Source organism: Mixophyes fleayi, chromosome 8 (assembly GCF_038048845.1).
Source record: "Mixophyes fleayi isolate aMixFle1 chromosome 8, aMixFle1.hap1, whole genome shotgun sequence".
NCBI lineage: Eukaryota > Metazoa > Chordata > Amphibia > Anura > Limnodynastidae > Mixophyes > Mixophyes fleayi.
The window spans coordinates 129,640,177-129,658,629 of NC_134409.1; the positions used below are offsets into that span (position 1 = coordinate 129,640,177).

The following is an 18,453-nucleotide window of genomic DNA, read 5'->3' on the forward strand; positions in this document are numbered from 1 at the left end:
AGTGTGGAATAAACAATGTGAACTGACGGGGGTGGGCTCGCTTTATATCTCCATTGACAACACCGTATCCGACGGAACTTTGTGGGACATATGGCATAACATGTGTGTAATTAATATATATGAAATTATGCGTAGCGTCGACATTTAATAGAGATTACTAAAGGAAACCACAACGTATATTGGATATTGGGACACCCCTAATTTGCTAATTTGGTTTTGTCTTCTAGCATTCCACATGCCCTAATATGGTGAGAAGCTTATTGGACTGTTCCATTCCGTACAGAGAGGGAGGTCAAATTATAATAGGCACTTGTTAACGGCAAACTGTACAAATGAAAACATTTCTATAATGAATACCTGTCTTCTTCGCCGTGTTAAATATGAATAATCTCAGAGCCTAGCTCAGGGTTTCAAGCTGAGTGGGATTAACCGGGCGCCATCCACTTGTGAATGGTTTGGCCCGGCGGCCGACACACTCTCAGGTAGAGGGGTGGTGAAGCGGGGCTGCCGCCGCGCATGCGCAGAGCTGTCACTTCCGCTATCGGGAGATACCGGAGCGATGGTGAGTGACCGGGGAGGGATCCTCGGGGGGGAACCGGTGAGGGGGGCAGGGATGTCCCGTGGACGGCGGATACAGTTAGAGGGGGGTGTTCTGGGCAGAAGCTGCTACTCCTAGGCCCCCTGGGTGTGGGTGGGAGCGGCCGTGGGGTGGTGGAAGCAACCGGTGGAGGGCGGCGGCCGCCCAGGGAGTGTGTCCAGGAGAGATCCCGGGCTGAGGCCTGGTCAGGTGGTCTCTGTGTGCTTTATATGACAGTGTGCACTATATATATATATATATATATATATATATATATATATATATATATATATATATATATATGTGTCTTCCCATCAGAGCTGCCTGTGTCTTGCCCAGCATTGCACAACACCAGACAAGGTGCCTGCACAGAGTGTCAGCAGACAGACTGCTGAGTTATTGTTCTAATTATATAATCTGCACTGCATAATTAGCTCTTTTTGTTTGCACAAAACAAACCTGGAAGAACCCTTGAAGCCTTCACACTGTATCTGTATATTGGTTCTGTGTGAGCTGCAGAACTGAGCTTGGGTATCTATGTGTCACATTCTTGTTCTCTGGTGCATCTCACCAGCCTATTAGTGGTGCTAGTAAAGCTTTGTACACACTACAGGGTTTTCGTCCAATAATTGGCTCAATCAGCCGACATACGACCGCTCGTTCAAAAGTCGGGTCAGTGTGTGCAGTGACACGATGGTGGAAAGTCTGCCCAAAGGGATGATTGTCGCCTCATTTGGTTGGTCGTACCGTTAAATATTTTCGTTCCAATCTCGTTTCCGCTGTGTAGTGTGTATAGACTTCCAACCGATCCACAACAGTGAGTACGAAATTACAGTCATTGCTCCCGACAACATGACTGTAAAAAGTCGCTAAAGGGACGTCCGCGCTTCCCTTTATCGTCCTAAACAAGGCTAGTGTGTATGCAGTCCATGGACCGAGCGATCAGACCATCGGTCGCATGTAAAATCGCTCGGCATAAAAAGTTGGTGGAAAATTCTGTAGTGTGTACCCAGCTTAAGGTGGAGCTGGATGCTGATATTAACATCTGAATATGTGATGTCCTGATACATCTAGCAGTTGAAAGGTGGTTTGTGAGAACAGTGATTTACAGATACCTATAGTGAATTTAGACTGTAAGCTCCAATGGGGCAGGGACTGATGTGGGTGAGTTCTCTGTACAGCGCTGCAGAATTAGTGTCGCTGTATAAATAGCTGATGATGATATAGAGATTGGTGTATTAATAACCAGTTATCTGCATAAAACCATTAAAGGGAAGTCCTGTAAAGCAGGGAGTGGGGGCTTAAGATTTAGGTGATGTAGGGTTATAGATGTACAAAAACAATGACTGTAAGAAATACAAGTCGCTATCGTTATCCCTTTGTGTTCATACAGAATGTGAGTTGCAGGGATATTAATATGCTCCTGCTGTACTCTCCCAATATTAATTGTCAAGTTATTCCAGTATTCATCTTAATAATTAGATCTCTTTCTAATAAGGGGTTAGATGACTTGCATTACTCAAAGTATTTATTTTATCTGTAGTTCCCAGTCAGTTGTTGTCTTAAGATGCTGTCCTCTTCCTTCAGTTTTTCTAGTTTGACTTGCTTTACCTGCCTGAGTATTTTGATATTTATTCTTTGATTGTTGGACTTGTTAGCATTTATGAATCAAGTTGTGGAAATAAGGGGGCATAAATATATTTGGACTATTATTAGTGTGACAGTCTCTGCGCAGTGGTGGTTGTAGAGAGTAGTAAGTACTGGCTGACCCAACCACTTCCTCTTGCTAGTTAGCCAGTGTTTCGAAAACATTTCCCATTGATTTTACTGTTTGCTTTATCACTTGCATATAAAAGAATGCCTATTCCTTTTCTGTTCTCTGCATTATTGCCTACGTTTCACTCCAATGATGCACAGGGATATCTGTCCCATACTGCTTACTAGAAAGACCAGAGTGAATCACTGGGAGGTGTATTGCTTTGTATTATTTTGCGGATGGTATTCTAAATTCTGTCCAGGCTTGCTCAAATGCCTGGGAGCCAAAGCTGTGGAGTTTATCACAGGCAATTTATCTGGGTTAAGCAATGACTTCCGTAGGAGATGTGAATGTGACCCTCCACCTACCTACCTTATTCTGTAAATAAAGGAATAGTATCTGATAAACCTTAAAGCTCTAGAGCGTTTTTTTAAACTGTTTGTTTAACACATTCTTGTGCTTCCTGTTCCTGAATTGCAATTTTGGTTACAAGTCTAGAGCAGTTTAGTTTATTTACTGTTGCATCTAAATTGACCGTACACTTACTGTTGTTAACTGTTTGCCTCTGCAATACGTTAGCAGAATATTTTATTGGATAGTCCAGCTCAGTCTTTCCATAGGGTACACAGTGTTTAAAGAGCATTAGAACTTAACTGGCACGTGTCCGCACAGTCTAGGGAGTGGTGTAATAGAAAAAGCAACACTATGAAACGGTATAAAAGAAATGCCAATACATTTCGTAATGGGTAACTAGACCTCCTTTTGGCATCTCTTTCACATTAGGTAAAATGTGGGATTAAAATGAAAACCATCCCTGCTCGGAACAACATGCTCCAGAAATAGAATTGTGTGGTCACAGTATTGCTGAGTCTGTGCAGAATACGCTGTGCTTTTATCTTTGCTGGGAAGGTGCGATGTTTTGTTCAGCTGTAAAATAATTCTCAGACGTCCTAGGAGAAAAGAACATTTTTTTGGAATATCAAGTGTATTTTGTTTTGCACAATCAAAGGCTCCTTTTTGTGTTTCTTCTGTAATTTCTTTTATTCTGTCTTTTGTGCTGTTATTTGGCAACCTGTAATCTTTGCTACTCAAGGAAGCAGTAAGATTTTCTTATACTTCTCTCTAACCCATCCTCATTGAATCATGTTCCAGTGCTGTGGGAACATGTACAGTATAGAAACATTAGATTAGAGATTTCCAGCTTCCTTTGGTTACAGTAAATGAGACAAGTTCCTTATTATCACAAGCTAATTGCTTAGTTCTGCTTGTATTGTTAAGTAGGATGCCCAAGTGCACAGTCTCTGTTCTTTGAGGAAATGAAAATATTAAACTGTCTTTCCCCCTCAAATATCTTCATCGATATCCTAAGAAAGTACCCAACAATTATTACTGCCGATTGATTTCACGTAATTCCATCCAAAATGATGGTCCTTCCACTGAGCGTTTAATAGTGATGGTCTATATTACAATTAAGAAGTCTTCAAATGTTAATTATCTAGGGGTAATAAGGTATGATCACACTGATAGAACGTAAGTCATTTATTGACTTATTAGATTCAATAGAGACTGTGTACTAGTAAAGGCTATTATTCGGGTGTGACGGGAGTGTGTTGGGACCCCAAAATAATGGTTATATAATATTTTGTGCTCCCTGCATGCCGGAAAAACGCATCCAACAGTAGCCTAATTCTGATTGTACGTTTATTTAAATAGAAAAATGAAAACCATTATGAAAATACTAATTGGTTGTACATGGAAGAGAACTTGGTAACATTCTATATTTTCTTTATACCTTAACATCCGTTGCACAAGTTGTTTCCAGTATTACCAGGGAGACGACTTTATTCTGTACTCCTCTCTTCCTGAGCATTGTCTTCTGGCTTTTGTGTTCAACATTAAACTATTTCTTAATGTTACCAATTTCTCCTTTCTGTATTCTATTTAGATCATAAGTTCTAGTTCTTTAGTCCTTGTATGTAACGTGTAGACATGTGTTTCTCATGGTGTATACGTGCAATGGTATTCTGCGGCTCGTCCCAGTGTCTGCTGACCTCGCACACGTATCCTGGAGTAAAACAAGCACTTTTTTGCATTTTCTGTTGTGTATAGGAGCTGCGTGAGGGTTGTGTATGTTTTAGTTTTCAAATACATCCACTCTTTCTTTTTAATGGTTCATATTGCTGTTTGTTTTTCCCCTTCAGTCTGCCACACTTCGCCCGTACCTCAACACAGTCCGCGCCACCCTACAGGCGGCCATGTGTCTGGAGAACTTCTCCTCGCAGGTGGTGGAGCGACACAACAAGCCTGAAGTGGAAGTTAGGTGAGAATTGGGGACAAGTTGCTGGTGGCTTTTCACACACACGTTCGGTGCTCTCTCTGTTGCAGTTTTCATGTGCGGAAGTTGTTTAATAGAAAAAGTGAATACAATGGGTGATCGTATCTACACAGTGTCCAACCTTACGTCTGCAATGCACACTTGCTAGCTTAGGATCATGGTGTAACAGCTGGAGACTGGTCATGGCTGGTGCATAGTCTGTATCGCTGAAGCTGGACGTACACACAGGTCTGTACCGCCGCTCGGCCTGAACAATAGAATCGCTTTCCAAATTGGACTGAACCGCTGTTCAGTGATTGGGCCAAGCGGCTGGATCACAAGTTTTGTTAATGCAGCAGAAAGATGTCTCCATACAGACTGATAGTGATCATTGGGTGACTACAGTTACTGACATATCTAATAATGATCTGCCGGGTTTTGATTGGTTTGTACTTGGGTGATGCGCTTGTATTGTGAACATAGGACGGCAGTGTCACGCGGATGTGGCTTGAGATTAGGCAACGTGCCTTGGAAAGAAACTATTTCAATAGACTCTCTTACAAGCTGGTTTATCTCAGCTCCTGCGTGACGCCAACCTCTCCATCTGTCAGGTGACCTAAACCAGCTCACAAGAGCCTATTGAAATATTTTCCCTCTAAAATTAGTTTCCTAAACTGGCAATGGTCTAAGGATTGATCATTGGCACAGACTGGCGGTGCCCGAAACAGTTTGGAAACACTACCGTATCGAAACAGAGTAATTAGAGGACATAAACTCAATAGTCATAGTTGCTTTGTTGAGATATGGCTGCAGGGGCCAACCTCGTTGTATGTGATTAATACCAGATCTATACCAAATACAACCCCAAGAATATAATTCTGCTTTGAATAATTGTGTTTTACTGATAGTTATGCGCTGTTCTGAAACACAAGCGGTCTGTGCAATAAATATATATATATATATATATATATATATAATGTCCCCCAGGGTGTCTGAGGGATAGTTGTTTGGCTTTCCACACTTTACAGATAGGCATTGCATCCTGTATGTGGAATGTGTTGTAGTCTGCTATTACAATCAGTTTATTATAGAATTCAGTATAAGACATTTATAGGTAATGAATGCAGGGAAGTGCTTCTGGTTGCAGAAATAACACACAGTTCTGTAACACAGTTTTATATGAGTTCTGACAGCTGAGACAATAATAATGGATCCTGGCTTATGCAGGCGGTGACTATGGGACTGGTGTTTGCTTGTCTATGTTGTACAGGGACCCCCTGATTCTCAAACCTATAAAACCCTTTGCTGATAGCTGGTATCAAACAAATATATTTATTCTGATTAGAAATAAACATGCACTTTTTAGACCTGATGATTGGATCTACGTACCCTGCTATGTCAGGCTTAAATACACTCTAACCCAATATGTCTCCTTTTTATAGCTTTATCATGTAATTACTAAGTAAAGGAAGTGTAATGTTTTTGCTGCACTGCTTTACCTGGCATCTGTAGAAGTGTCACTAGAGACCAGCAGAGCAACATTGTTTTTGTCTGTCGAGCAGTCCTTTCTCTTTACTAGGCATCATTTTGCAAATAGATTTTTGGGGGGCGGTGGCTTTTAAAGTAGGGCGTGGTTTTCTCCAGCACACTGAAATACTGAAATTTGTACTAATGTGTCAGAAATGCCTTCTGTCAAAATAGCTGTCCATTAAAGTCACCAGTGGGGGACACATCTATGAAGACTTTAATGCAGGCCTGTCCAAACTGCGGCCCTCCAGGTGTTGTGAAACTACAAGTCCCAGCATACTTTGCCAGTAGACACCCAGTTGATAGCTGGAAGGGCATGCTGGGACTTGTAGTTTCACAACATCTGGAGGGCCGCAGGTTGGACAGCACTGCTTTAATGGATATGTATCACTAAGTAAAGGAATTGCTGTTCTGCGTTCTCCCCAGATTCCTGTCTCTATAAAGGAAGGAGACTGTGGGTGAATAGCTGACAGCTTGGTCGCCTTGGATACAGTGTGCACTAAATGACGTTCTTGGGGGGAACTCGCTGCTTCCTTTTTGGAATAAGGAACTAGATGGCATAAAATAGCACATTATCCCTTCTGAGATGAGGTTGCTGTATTAATGCTTCTTCCACTCTTCGGGCAGTGTGAGAGGCCGGGTACTTTGGTGGGGTCATTGGAAACGCTACATATAGCAGGGGGCTGCTGTCGGTGCATTCAGAAAACATTAAGGATCATTGTGGGTTTACACAAGGTGCTAAGCAGAACAGAGTTATTTATTATATATGTGAAGGTGACTGAATATTTTCACAGAGGGAATATAAAGGGTCGAAGCACCTTATGGGACATAACATTCATCTGGAATAGACTGTTATGTAGTGGGCAGTGATCATCGGAATGGTCACAGTGACCTGATCACTAGTATGATTGTTAGTGAATGGAGGGTTGTATGTGATGGGCAGTGTCACTATGGGGGGAACAGGGGTACCCCAACAGCACAGCGGAGTGATCAAACTAATGCAGGAAGATGATGGTGTCAGATGGACCTATATACTACCTGTCTGTACAATTACATTTATATACCATTGAGACACGTACATTGCAGTCTGCCCTGCTGGGCTCAGACAGGGTCAGCCGGTTTAAAATGATAAGATACCTGCAATGAAAGAGTTATATTTTATATTTCAATTTGTATAGTCTGTTCTCCGGTTGTCGGATAGAATTATTCTATAGACATGTTACCGTTCTATAGAAATGTAGTCACACTTCAAATTTAACATCTAAAGTGACAAGGAAGAGGTGGCTGTAACTTGTAGTCCTTATAATCTGGTGTTGGTGAGCGCAGCGCAGTCACACAGTCTATGTAGTAGGTTAGTGTGTGATTGGATGGTGATGTCACAGCGCAGTCACACAGTCTATGTAGCAGGTTAGTGTGTGATTGGATGGTGATGTCACACAGTGAGCGCAGTCACACAGTCTATGTAGCAGGTTAGTGTGTGATTGGATGATGTCACACAGTGAGCACAGTCACACAGTCTATGTAGCAGGTTAGTGTGTGATTGGATGGTGATGTCACAGCGCAGTCACACAGTCTATGTAGGAGGTTAGTGTGTGATTGGATGGTGATGTCACAGCGCAGTCACACAATCTATGTAGCAGGTTAGTGTGTGATTTTATGGTGATGTCACAGCGCAGTCACACAGTCTATGTAGCAGGTTAGTGTGTGATTGGATGGTGATGTCACAGCGCAGTCACACAGTCTATGTAGCAGGTTAGTGTGTGATTGGATGGTGATGTCACAGCGCAGTCACACAGTCTATGTAGCAGGTTAGTGTGTGATTGGATGGTGATGTCACACAGTGAGCACAGTCACAGTCTATGTAGCAGGTTAGTGTGTGATTGGATGATGATGTCACACAGTGAGCGCAGTCACACAGTCTATGTAGCAGGTTAGTGTGATTTTTCTTTTTGCCCAAACTTTTATTGTCCGTAAGTGAGACAGCTTCCCCTTCCTGTTGCTTCTGTGTTACACAAGAGAAGTATGACTGCAATTCACCACTGTTCATTCAATCCTTGCAATGTAAGATCAGACATAACACATCCAGTTAGTGTTGTGTTAGTTACAATCCATCTTCTTGCTGTGTTTCAGGAGTAGTAAAGAACTGCTCTTACAGCCGGTGGTCATCAGCAGGAATGAGAAGGAGAAAGTTCTGATTGAGGGATCCATAAACTCTGTACGTGTCAGCATTGCAGTGAAACAGGTGAGTAGCTGGAGCCTTACCCGGGACAGACGGTAACCTGGTTTATATCTGCAGCCCCTACAGCCGCCATCATAGTACATATAGAATTAGAATCATTAAAGTGATGCCCTCAAAAACCCAACCACGAAAATAAACTCTGTCCAGAAAAAACTACTATGTACAATTTACTTGGGTAGATAAAGGAATGATAATGAAAATGGGTCTGGAAGGTGGTAAATGTAAAACCGTAAATGTTATTTGTCTGCTTGAACCATATTGGACAGATTTACATATATCTTTATGTTCTGTTTTTTAGGCTGATGAAATTGAAAAGATTTTATGTCATAAATTCATGCACTTCATGATGATGAGAGCAGAGAATTTCTTTATCCTCCGCAGAAAGCCAGTAGAGGTAAGACCTGTCGCTGTGACCCTGTACACTGGATATATATGTTTATATACTGTTACAATTGTCAGATCAGGTTTGGAATATTGCAAGAGACGTTTCAGATCTGTATTGGTTACAGGATCAGAACACGGTTCATGCAAAACATCTAACACACACATAATACCTGGACTATTTTTTTTTCCCGCTGGGGTGGGTGGAATTTAGCATAGCCCTGCCCTTCGTTCATTCTGATTGGTCGGCCGCTCCGATTGTGTTTTAAAAATCAGAGCGGCCGCTCGGGATCCTCTGTCTGCCTCGCGGCTGTCAGTGGGAACGGGAGGAGGGACGGTGGTCATTGCCCAATCCTGGCCTAGATAGAGGATTATAGTGTGACAGTACCATAGGAAGTAGATCTCTCTATGACGGGATCCCTGGCCGGGTTGTGTGTTATCAGCCTGATGTGTGAGAGTCTTTAAACTTGAGCAGGAACATAGCTGCAGAGCAGACGGACGGCGTTCTGTTTTCACGGAGAACGTTTCTCTTGTTGCCAGGGATACGACATCAGCTTCCTGATCACCAACTTCCATACGGAGCAAATGTACAAACACAAGCTGGTCGACTTTGTGATCCATTTTATGGAGGAGATCGACAAGGAGATCAGCGAAATGAAGCTGTCTGTCAATGCTAGAGCTCGTATCGTAGCCGAGGAATTCCTAAAGAACGTAAGCACCTCTTACCCTTGTCCTTATTAGTGTGGAGTACCATCATTTTTGGTTCATATAATGCTGAGAAATGGCCTGCTCTTTGTGGTCGGGATGATGTATTAAATGTCATCAGAATTACTAACAAGCAGCACCCAAACAAATATATATATATATATATATATATATATATATTATATTTATTATATTTCTGTTATCATGCATCTCACCTAGGGTAAGTTATAGGTGTGTCAGCATCTGATTTGCAGCCACCATACTTGTTATTGGCAGCTGCGTCTCTTGAAGCCAGGGGAGTGGTTTAATTTCCCTCTTTCTTTCTTTCTTTTTTTTTTTTTTTTTTTTGTGCATATCATGGTTTAAAAATATGGTACTTGCTCTCGCTGTAAGGATACAGGCTAATTGCGTAATGCATGAATCATAACATTAGTAGGGTTAAATTTCAGAAAGTATTGCTCATATTATCTGACGTAGACTGATATTTATGGTTGAAAAGTTCCCTTTTTTCTTTTTTTAAACATCTCTCTCTTAGTCACTTAACCTCACTGCGATGTTTGTTTTTGGGTAGATCAACATAAAAACTTTTTTTTAAGAGCATGTGTATCCTATTTATACATATTGTCTTTGTGTTTTTTATTTTTTTTTCTAAATGTTCAGTGAATTGATCAGTTATTTTGCACATAAACATTTCTCTATAGTTACCTACAAAAATACAATAATGGTCATTTTTTTTTTTTATTTACAGTCACCCGCTGCTGATAGAACTGTGTATAGTGAGAACTATAAAACCTTATTAGATACTTTAGTACTAAATAAACTATTATGGCTCATACACAGGCGCTCTCCCAGCACCGATGGCCGGACATGGAGACAGCGTTACTAATGCGCTGCGTCCGTGTCCGTACAGCGTTCACCCTGAGCGTTCATATACTGTCTGTGCGTTCTGTATCTGCAGTGGCGGTTCATCTGCGTACACCAGCTCAGACCGAGCGGACCACGGAAGCGGGGAGAGTGTATATATGTTGCTTTTTCTATGATAAAAAATGTGTGTGTAGTTGGTGCAGTCAGTCTCCAGTCCAACACTAACCTATGCCCTCTTTAAAATCTCTTATTTTGCAGTTTTAAAGAACATGTATGGACGGCTGATGTGACTCCCTCATTTTGCTCCTGGCTCTCTGCATCGCTGCCAAAGGGGCCGGGGAATTAAAGGGCAGAGGGAGGGGGCTTGCATTTAGGTGCAGCGTGTAAGGAAACGGTGAATGTCTGTCAGGTAGACCTCAGGGGGAAACATACACGGCATTTACCTTCATTCCAAACCTCCCCCCACCGGATGGGACAGAATATTTTTATTGTTATTTTGAGAGAAAATTTATGTGCTTGTCTGATCCAGTAATCTCCCCCTTTTTTCTTTTTTTTTTTTTTTTTAATTTTTATTATTGTTTTATATTTTCTTTCCTTTCTGCAGTCTCTACAAACAAGGGCATAAGTGATTTTCAGTAAGTGGCCACGGCTGGAGCATTCGGTGGCACTGAAGGGGTTACTGAGTGCGTTATACACTCTTTCTCGATTTTCCCCCCCACCTAAATGATTTTGTTCTTGTAAAGCAAAGTCAGCCTAGAATTGAGTACACAGCCTGGCGCGTGTATTGTAAGCTACAGGTCATTTTTCCATTATGTTTGGCCTGTTAGCGTTATTAGGGAACACTTACATTGTACAAGACTGCCATCACATCCAGAGGTACTGTAATGAAGGTCTTTATTTCCAGAAGTGATCTACCGGTTGGCCTCGATCACAGCTGTTCAGAAGGGACATCTCCAGGCAGTGGCTCCGACTCACACACCGGGGAGCCAGGCCTACTGTTTGCACTCCGTACGGACTTTTGCCAAATCATTCAGTTTGACTCTGGAATTGTCATAATGACTTTTCAGAGCTCTTTTCCCCTCCCCCCCCCCCATCATGATGAGAATTGGGGATCTGTAAAATGGTTAATCTCCTGAATCTTCTGCTTTTTTCGCACTTAATGTAGATCTTTCTTATTCAAAAATAAAGCCTTTTTGTCCTGTCTCTGATGTTTGCTGACCCTCACTGAGAGTTACCTTTACCAGGGTTTCCAAAATCCAGTCCTCGGGGAGGGCTGACGGTGCAGGTTTTCCAGCTTCACCAGTGTAAGAATTACCACCACCTGTGGATCTGTTACAATGTGTCAGTAAGTAATTAATCCACCTGTGCTCCAACAAGGAGATATGGAAAACCTGCACTGCTCTGGATTTGGGGGACACGCTGGCTTGTACAGTGGTAATATATGTTTGTTATATATATATATATATATATATATATATATATATATATATATATATATATATATATGTGTGTGTTTGTGGTATTTATACGGTCAAAGGGGGAAGCATCATTGTATCCAATATTACCATTATTATCTTTTATTTATAAGATGCCACAAGGGTTCCCCAGCACCATACTGTTTGGGAATGCTACATATAAGGAATATGCAAAGTCTTTGACCACCATCAAAAGCCGATGATACAGTAAGAGATTTGGTGCTGACGTGTTGATGGGGCTCCACAATAGATGGTTCTAAATAGGATGAATTTCAATTTCAAGATCCAACATGTAGGTGTTTAGAGTGGAGCTGAAGATACAATGGGAATCTGCCTGATCTCTAGGAGTGAAACCATTGTAGTGCAATGGCTTTCTCTACCTGAGCTCTCAGCAGTACAGTCTGATCTACAGTATTAAATTAGGCACACTGTACCAGTCAACCGTCCATGCACCATACCACAATCCACTTCATTGCAGTATTGTGAGATAAGTCTGTAGTTAGAGATAGCACATCCCTCAATTTTCCATGCTTTGGGAACTTGATCACATGGCCTGTGTGGGTGGGAATGGTAGGTTTAGCACCAACAGGAGCAGCAAGGCTTAGAAACTTTGGTTGCAACAGATCTTGTACATAGTGGCTGTTTACTTTAAGTGCAATCTCTTAGCATACTGAACATAAATTCATAAGTATATTCAGGAGATGGAGTACGAGTGCACTCAATCAGTGCATTTGGATTAAGGTCACGCTCTTGCTTAGCCAGAGAAGAAGTAGCACATCCCACAAAGTATTCATACATTAAATGCACTAACAATAATCGTGTTTGATGACGTTGCATCTTTCTTTTAGATAATAGTAGACTGAAATAAAAACATAAAATGATGATGTGGTCAGACTAGTATTGGACTAGATCGTTATATTTCCCTAGTGTATGTATTCCACATTTTGACTGTAGTTAATAAGATTATAAATAGCTCTTCACCTCTCCCACAAGGCATCTCTGAGATCTGACGGCGAAGGTGAGATACACATGGATGGGAAAGAAGTAAATCTGGTCTGGATCACAAATTAAGGACGTTTCCCAGTGAATTAAAACCTGCAAGGATTCTTATCATATGTCATTCGCATCAGTCCCTGTCCCATTGGGGCTTACAGTCTAAACTCCCCAGTACACGCTAGTGTTAATTCTGTTAGCAGCCAGTTAACCTATCGGTGTGTTTTTGGAGTTTTGGAGGCAACCCACGCAAACATGGGGAGAACATACAAACTCCACACGGATGACTTAGTAGCCAGTTTAAGCATTTTCAGAATTCAGTAGAATTTGCAGATTCTGAAGCTGCCTAACCTTGGTGTCAGGTAGTTGGTTTAAATTCACCGGAAACCTGTGACACCACTGGCAATGAGACACGTTGTTGCTGGTGACCAGGGAATTAGTTGGCCACGCTTCATATAAATACCGCTCATTTTTCATTGTCTATTATCCTGGAATGCCGGGAGACTCCTGAATTAGACTGAGACCTCTTGGACTTCTGACAGGGTAGATAATTCTTTTGTGAGGGCGTTTGCCTGTCTGCACAGTAGGTAATGACACAAATTGCATCTTCAAAGTGCGCTTCCCAGTGAACACCAAGAGACAAATTGGCGCAATTCTACATATTCGTCCAGCCCAGTTGGCAATGCCCAACTCTACTTTTTATCCCTGCTCTTTGTATCTCCTTGTATGCACTAGTTAATATGTAACATCAATTGAAGGGGGTCGATTACAAATATAACTATTTATCCAATACCTGCCGGCTTTTCCTTGTTGGCTTCAGGGAGATCCCAGGGGAGGTGGGGGTGGGGCTTGACAAATTGCATCATTTTGGCCATGCCTCCTAAATGATTGTCACAATATTGGGCAATTACAGCAGGGGGTGAAGTTAAGATGACACAAAATTTGCATCATTAAGTCCCGCCCCTGCCACTTATCTATTGCGGGGGCGAGAGCCGGGAGGTTGCCCGGCTCTCGCGGGAGCTCTCCCAGAAATTCCAGGAGAGTAGGCAACTATGCGTTAAAGAAAAGCAGCTAATGAATCTCTAGAGGCTAAAGTGTCTTATTGTTAATGTTATGGCTGATCGATGTATATTCTTCTTGATCAGACGGTCAGTCAGACACTAGCTAAGTGCACAACCTGTAGTGTAACTGGTGTATGTATTATAATACCATGATCATTGCAATAAACGACAAATGACCATTCTAATCCTCTGCAAACACTGTGCCAGCGACATGCACGAGGTTATAATCAGTTTACAGGTTGTTATAAGCGGGGGTCAGATGGATTATAGGGCTGACTAGAGAGCCATCCTTCACAGCAGTAATATGATTGTGTTTCCTTGTTGCTGTGGAAACGGTCTCCCCGGTGACTACAAACAGAAGGAAAGTCTGTGTGTTATGGACATGGTGACAAGGAAGGGGGATCAGTCACCTGAATGTCACACAGTGGGGATCAGACACTGCAAACACAGGGACAGTCCTGTGACCAGAGACACTGCTCCATCTGACATGATCCTGTGCTGCTAACAATGCTGGTAAGATGTATTTACCCTTTATCACCCACAGCCCAAATGAGACTGTACTTCACTATAAAATTATTTAAACTATGCTATGGTTGAATAATTCTGCATATTTATAACAATAACGGTATATAAAGTGGATAGTGTCAACATTATCCAGACAGTTTCAGATTAGCATGGACTGTTTGAGGATGCAACATGCTGTGTCCTAGTTAGTGTTTAATGAGTAACTTTGCAGAATACAAATAACACAGCCCTGAAGATCTATGTCCAGGTATCTAAGTGTGGTGAATATTGCTGACATTGCATGTATCGCATTAAGAAGATACACACCTAGCCGGATTGGGACGTCTGCGTTGCTGCAGTGTTGCCGGACGCTTCTTGCTCCGTTAAACGCAAGTTTCATGTAACAACCACGTGTCAGACGTGAGTTTGACCTGTATTCACTAGCAATTTTGTTTAATACAAATCAAATGCCAGTATGGCGTTGTAGGGCATTATACAGCTGTATGAATAAACACACTATAGGGCTCCAAAAAAATGACTGTTGGTATTTATGTTGTTTTAAATGTGTGTATTTTTGTTTGGGGATAGTATTAACTGTGAATAGTAAACTGTGACTTCCATGAAGTATGTTCATTTGTGCATGAATACCTGAACGTGATTAAAAATGCAATAACATTAACTGCTCACACGCTGGGCCGCCAAGAGGAATTTTTAGGACCTGGTAAAGCAACTTATTAGGACCCCTGGAAGGGGGCATAGCCATAGCAGGTTGGTGGCACTAGCAGGCCAGGGCCCCCTGTACTTTGTACCTGCCTTCCCCTCGCCCCACAGCTCACACAAGAAACAATTTCATTAATTTTAGCCAAACGATTTCTATACACATGGAAAGATGTAAATATGAAATGTTTTTTTCAACTTTTATTGTCACAACTGCAAATGGATAGGACACAAACTAGTAACATATTTGATACTTTGAAGCCGGCCCTGCACGCTGCAATATTGTCCAGCCTGTGTGCGGCCATCTTTAATGTGGGCAGAACAAGAGGTGACGTAACACTAGTGACAGAGAGACGTGGGAACCTGGCCCGCAGCGTTTATACAATCTATCAGCACTCGTATTACAGGAACACACATACTAAGTGCAAGTTCTAGGTTCCATGCAACTGAAATATAATCGATTATATTATAAATAAATATAAAACCACCTAAAATAGAAATTGCATTTTGACGCTTATTGAAAGCTTCCGCAATACGTCTAACTGAGGTAAATATGAAGAGGGAAAAAAAAGAATTGTAAACAGAATGATACAGTGACACTAGTGAAACACATGTAATGATCACCAATAGGTGGATTGTCCCAATTTGACCATTGGAAATATCTGAAGGTATGTTAATTCTAACATAAATGACTGAAACCATAATAACTAGTAATAAAAAAAAGCACAATAATAATTCAAAATATTGTCATATATTTTAATACACTATTGTATATTAAAATATATGACCACAATATTTTGAATTGAATTGAAAATTTGGTTAGTGTTGTACTGTCATGCATCTAATGTAACAAAATGCAGTTCAGACATTGATGGTAGAAAATGTTACCATTACTAACATCATCATCAAGATAAATATTATATACTGTGTAACAAACTATAGATTAATTGTGCAGCTTGTACACATTTAAATCAGTATGTATTTATCTGCGGCCTGCAGAATACAGAATAACTAGATTTATAAGAGCCCCCTCTGTGTCCCTGCAGAGAAAATGAATGATAGATCTGTCACTTCGACTACAATAGCTGCCGTCGCCATGGTTACCCAGGTGAAGGTTCTGTTATGTTTGTATAGAACTGAGAACAATGAGCTGTGGGATGAGACGGTGATAGTTGAGCTTACAGTGTGCTTGTCGCCTACACGCACAGAATGGTGCCTTTCAGTTCTCTAGGAGCCGATGACACGATGGAGGTGCAAAATGGCTACTTATATTGTGTACAGGCTACAGATGTGTTGTCCTGTTGGACAGTTTAATTTATAAATTTTCATTTATAGATTTGCTATTGCAAAAACTGCTGGAAAAGTTGCCTGAAATACGGTTGCTGTTGTCATTTTGACTACACTGCTGAAAAGTGTATTAGTGCAGGATTCATTCCTTTGAAATGACAGAAATATATATGAAGACAATTGCTCGGCGTACAGTTATGAGCATTTTCAACTAAAAAGCCCAAATTTGCACCTGGACAAACTATGTTGCTATACAAGGGGTGCAAATGCAATCTATTTGTGCAAAGCGGATTGCATCAGCGTGTAGCACACAAATACCAGGCAGCTTTATTTTAATACTGCAAATTAGAGTTGATCCTCTCCAAGCTCTAAATCTGTCTGTGCAGTTTAAATTTGCCCCCCCCCCCCCTTCTCACCGCCAATTGCAGCATGCAAAGAGCTAAACACAGCTCAACACATCTGAAACAGCATACCATGTGGGCTGAGCAATGCTGTTTGTACACAACTTTAGTTGAGTAAATAATTCAAGAAAAATATACCATACTTGTCAACTCTCCCGGAATGTCCGGGAGACTCCTGCATTTCGGGTGAGTCTCACGGACTCCCGGGAGAGTATGGCAATCTCCCACTGTTTAGGAAGTGGGCAGCATTAGGGCCAAAATGCTGCGATTGTTCCGGAAATCGCAGCATTTGGGTCCAAAATGACGACATTTCAGAGCCCCACCCCAATGCACGTCCACCTCCCCCAGGGAGGCTCCCGAACGCCAACTCCAAAAAATTGGCAAGTATGAAATATACAGGAGATGTTGATGAATCAGCAACTTAGGCTGGGTACATACTGCAGGTTTTTTCAATGATCATGCCAATCACATGATAAAAGACCGTTGGGTCTGATATCGCATTAATGTGTACGTTCCAACAATCATATTTTATTGTAACAAAGCTCATCGTATTGTTGTTCTGATTTTATAAATGGACTAAAAATCTCTATAAACGATGGAACAATGTCAGGCAAATTCTGCAGTGTTTGCACTCACCACTAGCAGCGTAGGCAGATCTCTATGGAGTGTACAGAGTCACAAGCCGATGGTTATGACCGATGAAGAGCACAGATCTGAAGGTAAATCTTGTAAAACGTTTATAGTGTGTACATAGAAATCGGCTGCTGATCGGGACTTCAAGTCATTGGTAAAATCATTAATGATATGACATCGGGATAAATTTTCAGGGACATACAAGGTAGACAAAATAAGTGCGGACATGAAAACAAAGGGTATGGAGGACCCTACTCATTAGAGCTTACATTCTAAGGGGAAGAGGGCACAGCTGAAACAAGAGGAGTGAGTGTGGCTCAGAGCGTAGATTGGGACAGCTGTGAGGGAGTATTAGTGTGAATAGTATCATCAGGGATAGGGTAAGTGTTTATTCTTCAAAACATCTGTTGTTTTTATTGCATGGTAATTGGAGCATTGACATACAAGGCAGTAAGGATTACTGATCCATTTAAACAATGGACAATGTTCTCTCTGAGCATTAATGGAGAATGGATGACCAATCCTAAATGCAGCATATCTGCCAGCATTCTTCATAGGGATCAGTAATCCCTACTGCAGGATACTGTAGTGCTCTGTTTGCCATAAATCAAGTCTGTCAAGGAAATTGCCAAACTCCACGTGAACTATCACAGCTCCAAGATCTCTATAAGCGTCAGGGTGCTGGTTTATATATCTCTGTATAGTATTATGAGCATCTTCAATTATATATGGTGATCTTTGTACAATATAGCAATGCAGAGCTTGGATCACCCTGATGTTAAGTTCTACTATTATGCTGACTGTGGAATATTGTTTCCCATTACAAGGGTTAATGTGAATATGAAAATGGATCAACACTGTTATTAATGCTGCATTCAGCGGTGTTGGTGCTGCATGATCCGGTTTAGATTGACTGCTCATAGTCACATAGGAATCACCAGTCCTAATGTTATCTGCTCATAGTTCCATTCAATCACTGCGTATAATACAAGTTTATTTATTTACAACACTTAAGAATC

General features: G+C 41.4%; 1 protein-coding gene across 1 annotated transcript in view; it reads left to right on the forward strand.

Annotated features, from left to right (window-relative positions):
• The first annotated feature begins 460 nt into the window (after nucleotides 1-460).
• The window catches only part of LOC142100268 (tubulin tyrosine ligase 3-like), a 35,969-nt gene continuing 17,976 nt past the window's right edge, over nucleotides 461-18,453 (forward strand). Inside the window, exons 1-5 of the mRNA XM_075184199.1 lie at nucleotides 461-562; nucleotides 4,535-4,653; nucleotides 8,305-8,416; nucleotides 8,712-8,807; nucleotides 9,335-9,505. Of these exons, the coding sequence (XP_075040300.1) occupies nucleotides 560-562; nucleotides 4,535-4,653; nucleotides 8,305-8,416; nucleotides 8,712-8,807; nucleotides 9,335-9,505 (501 nt within the window). The 5' untranslated portion in view covers nucleotides 461-559. The remainder of the gene's footprint in view (nucleotides 563-4,534; nucleotides 4,654-8,304; nucleotides 8,417-8,711; nucleotides 8,808-9,334; nucleotides 9,506-18,453) is intronic.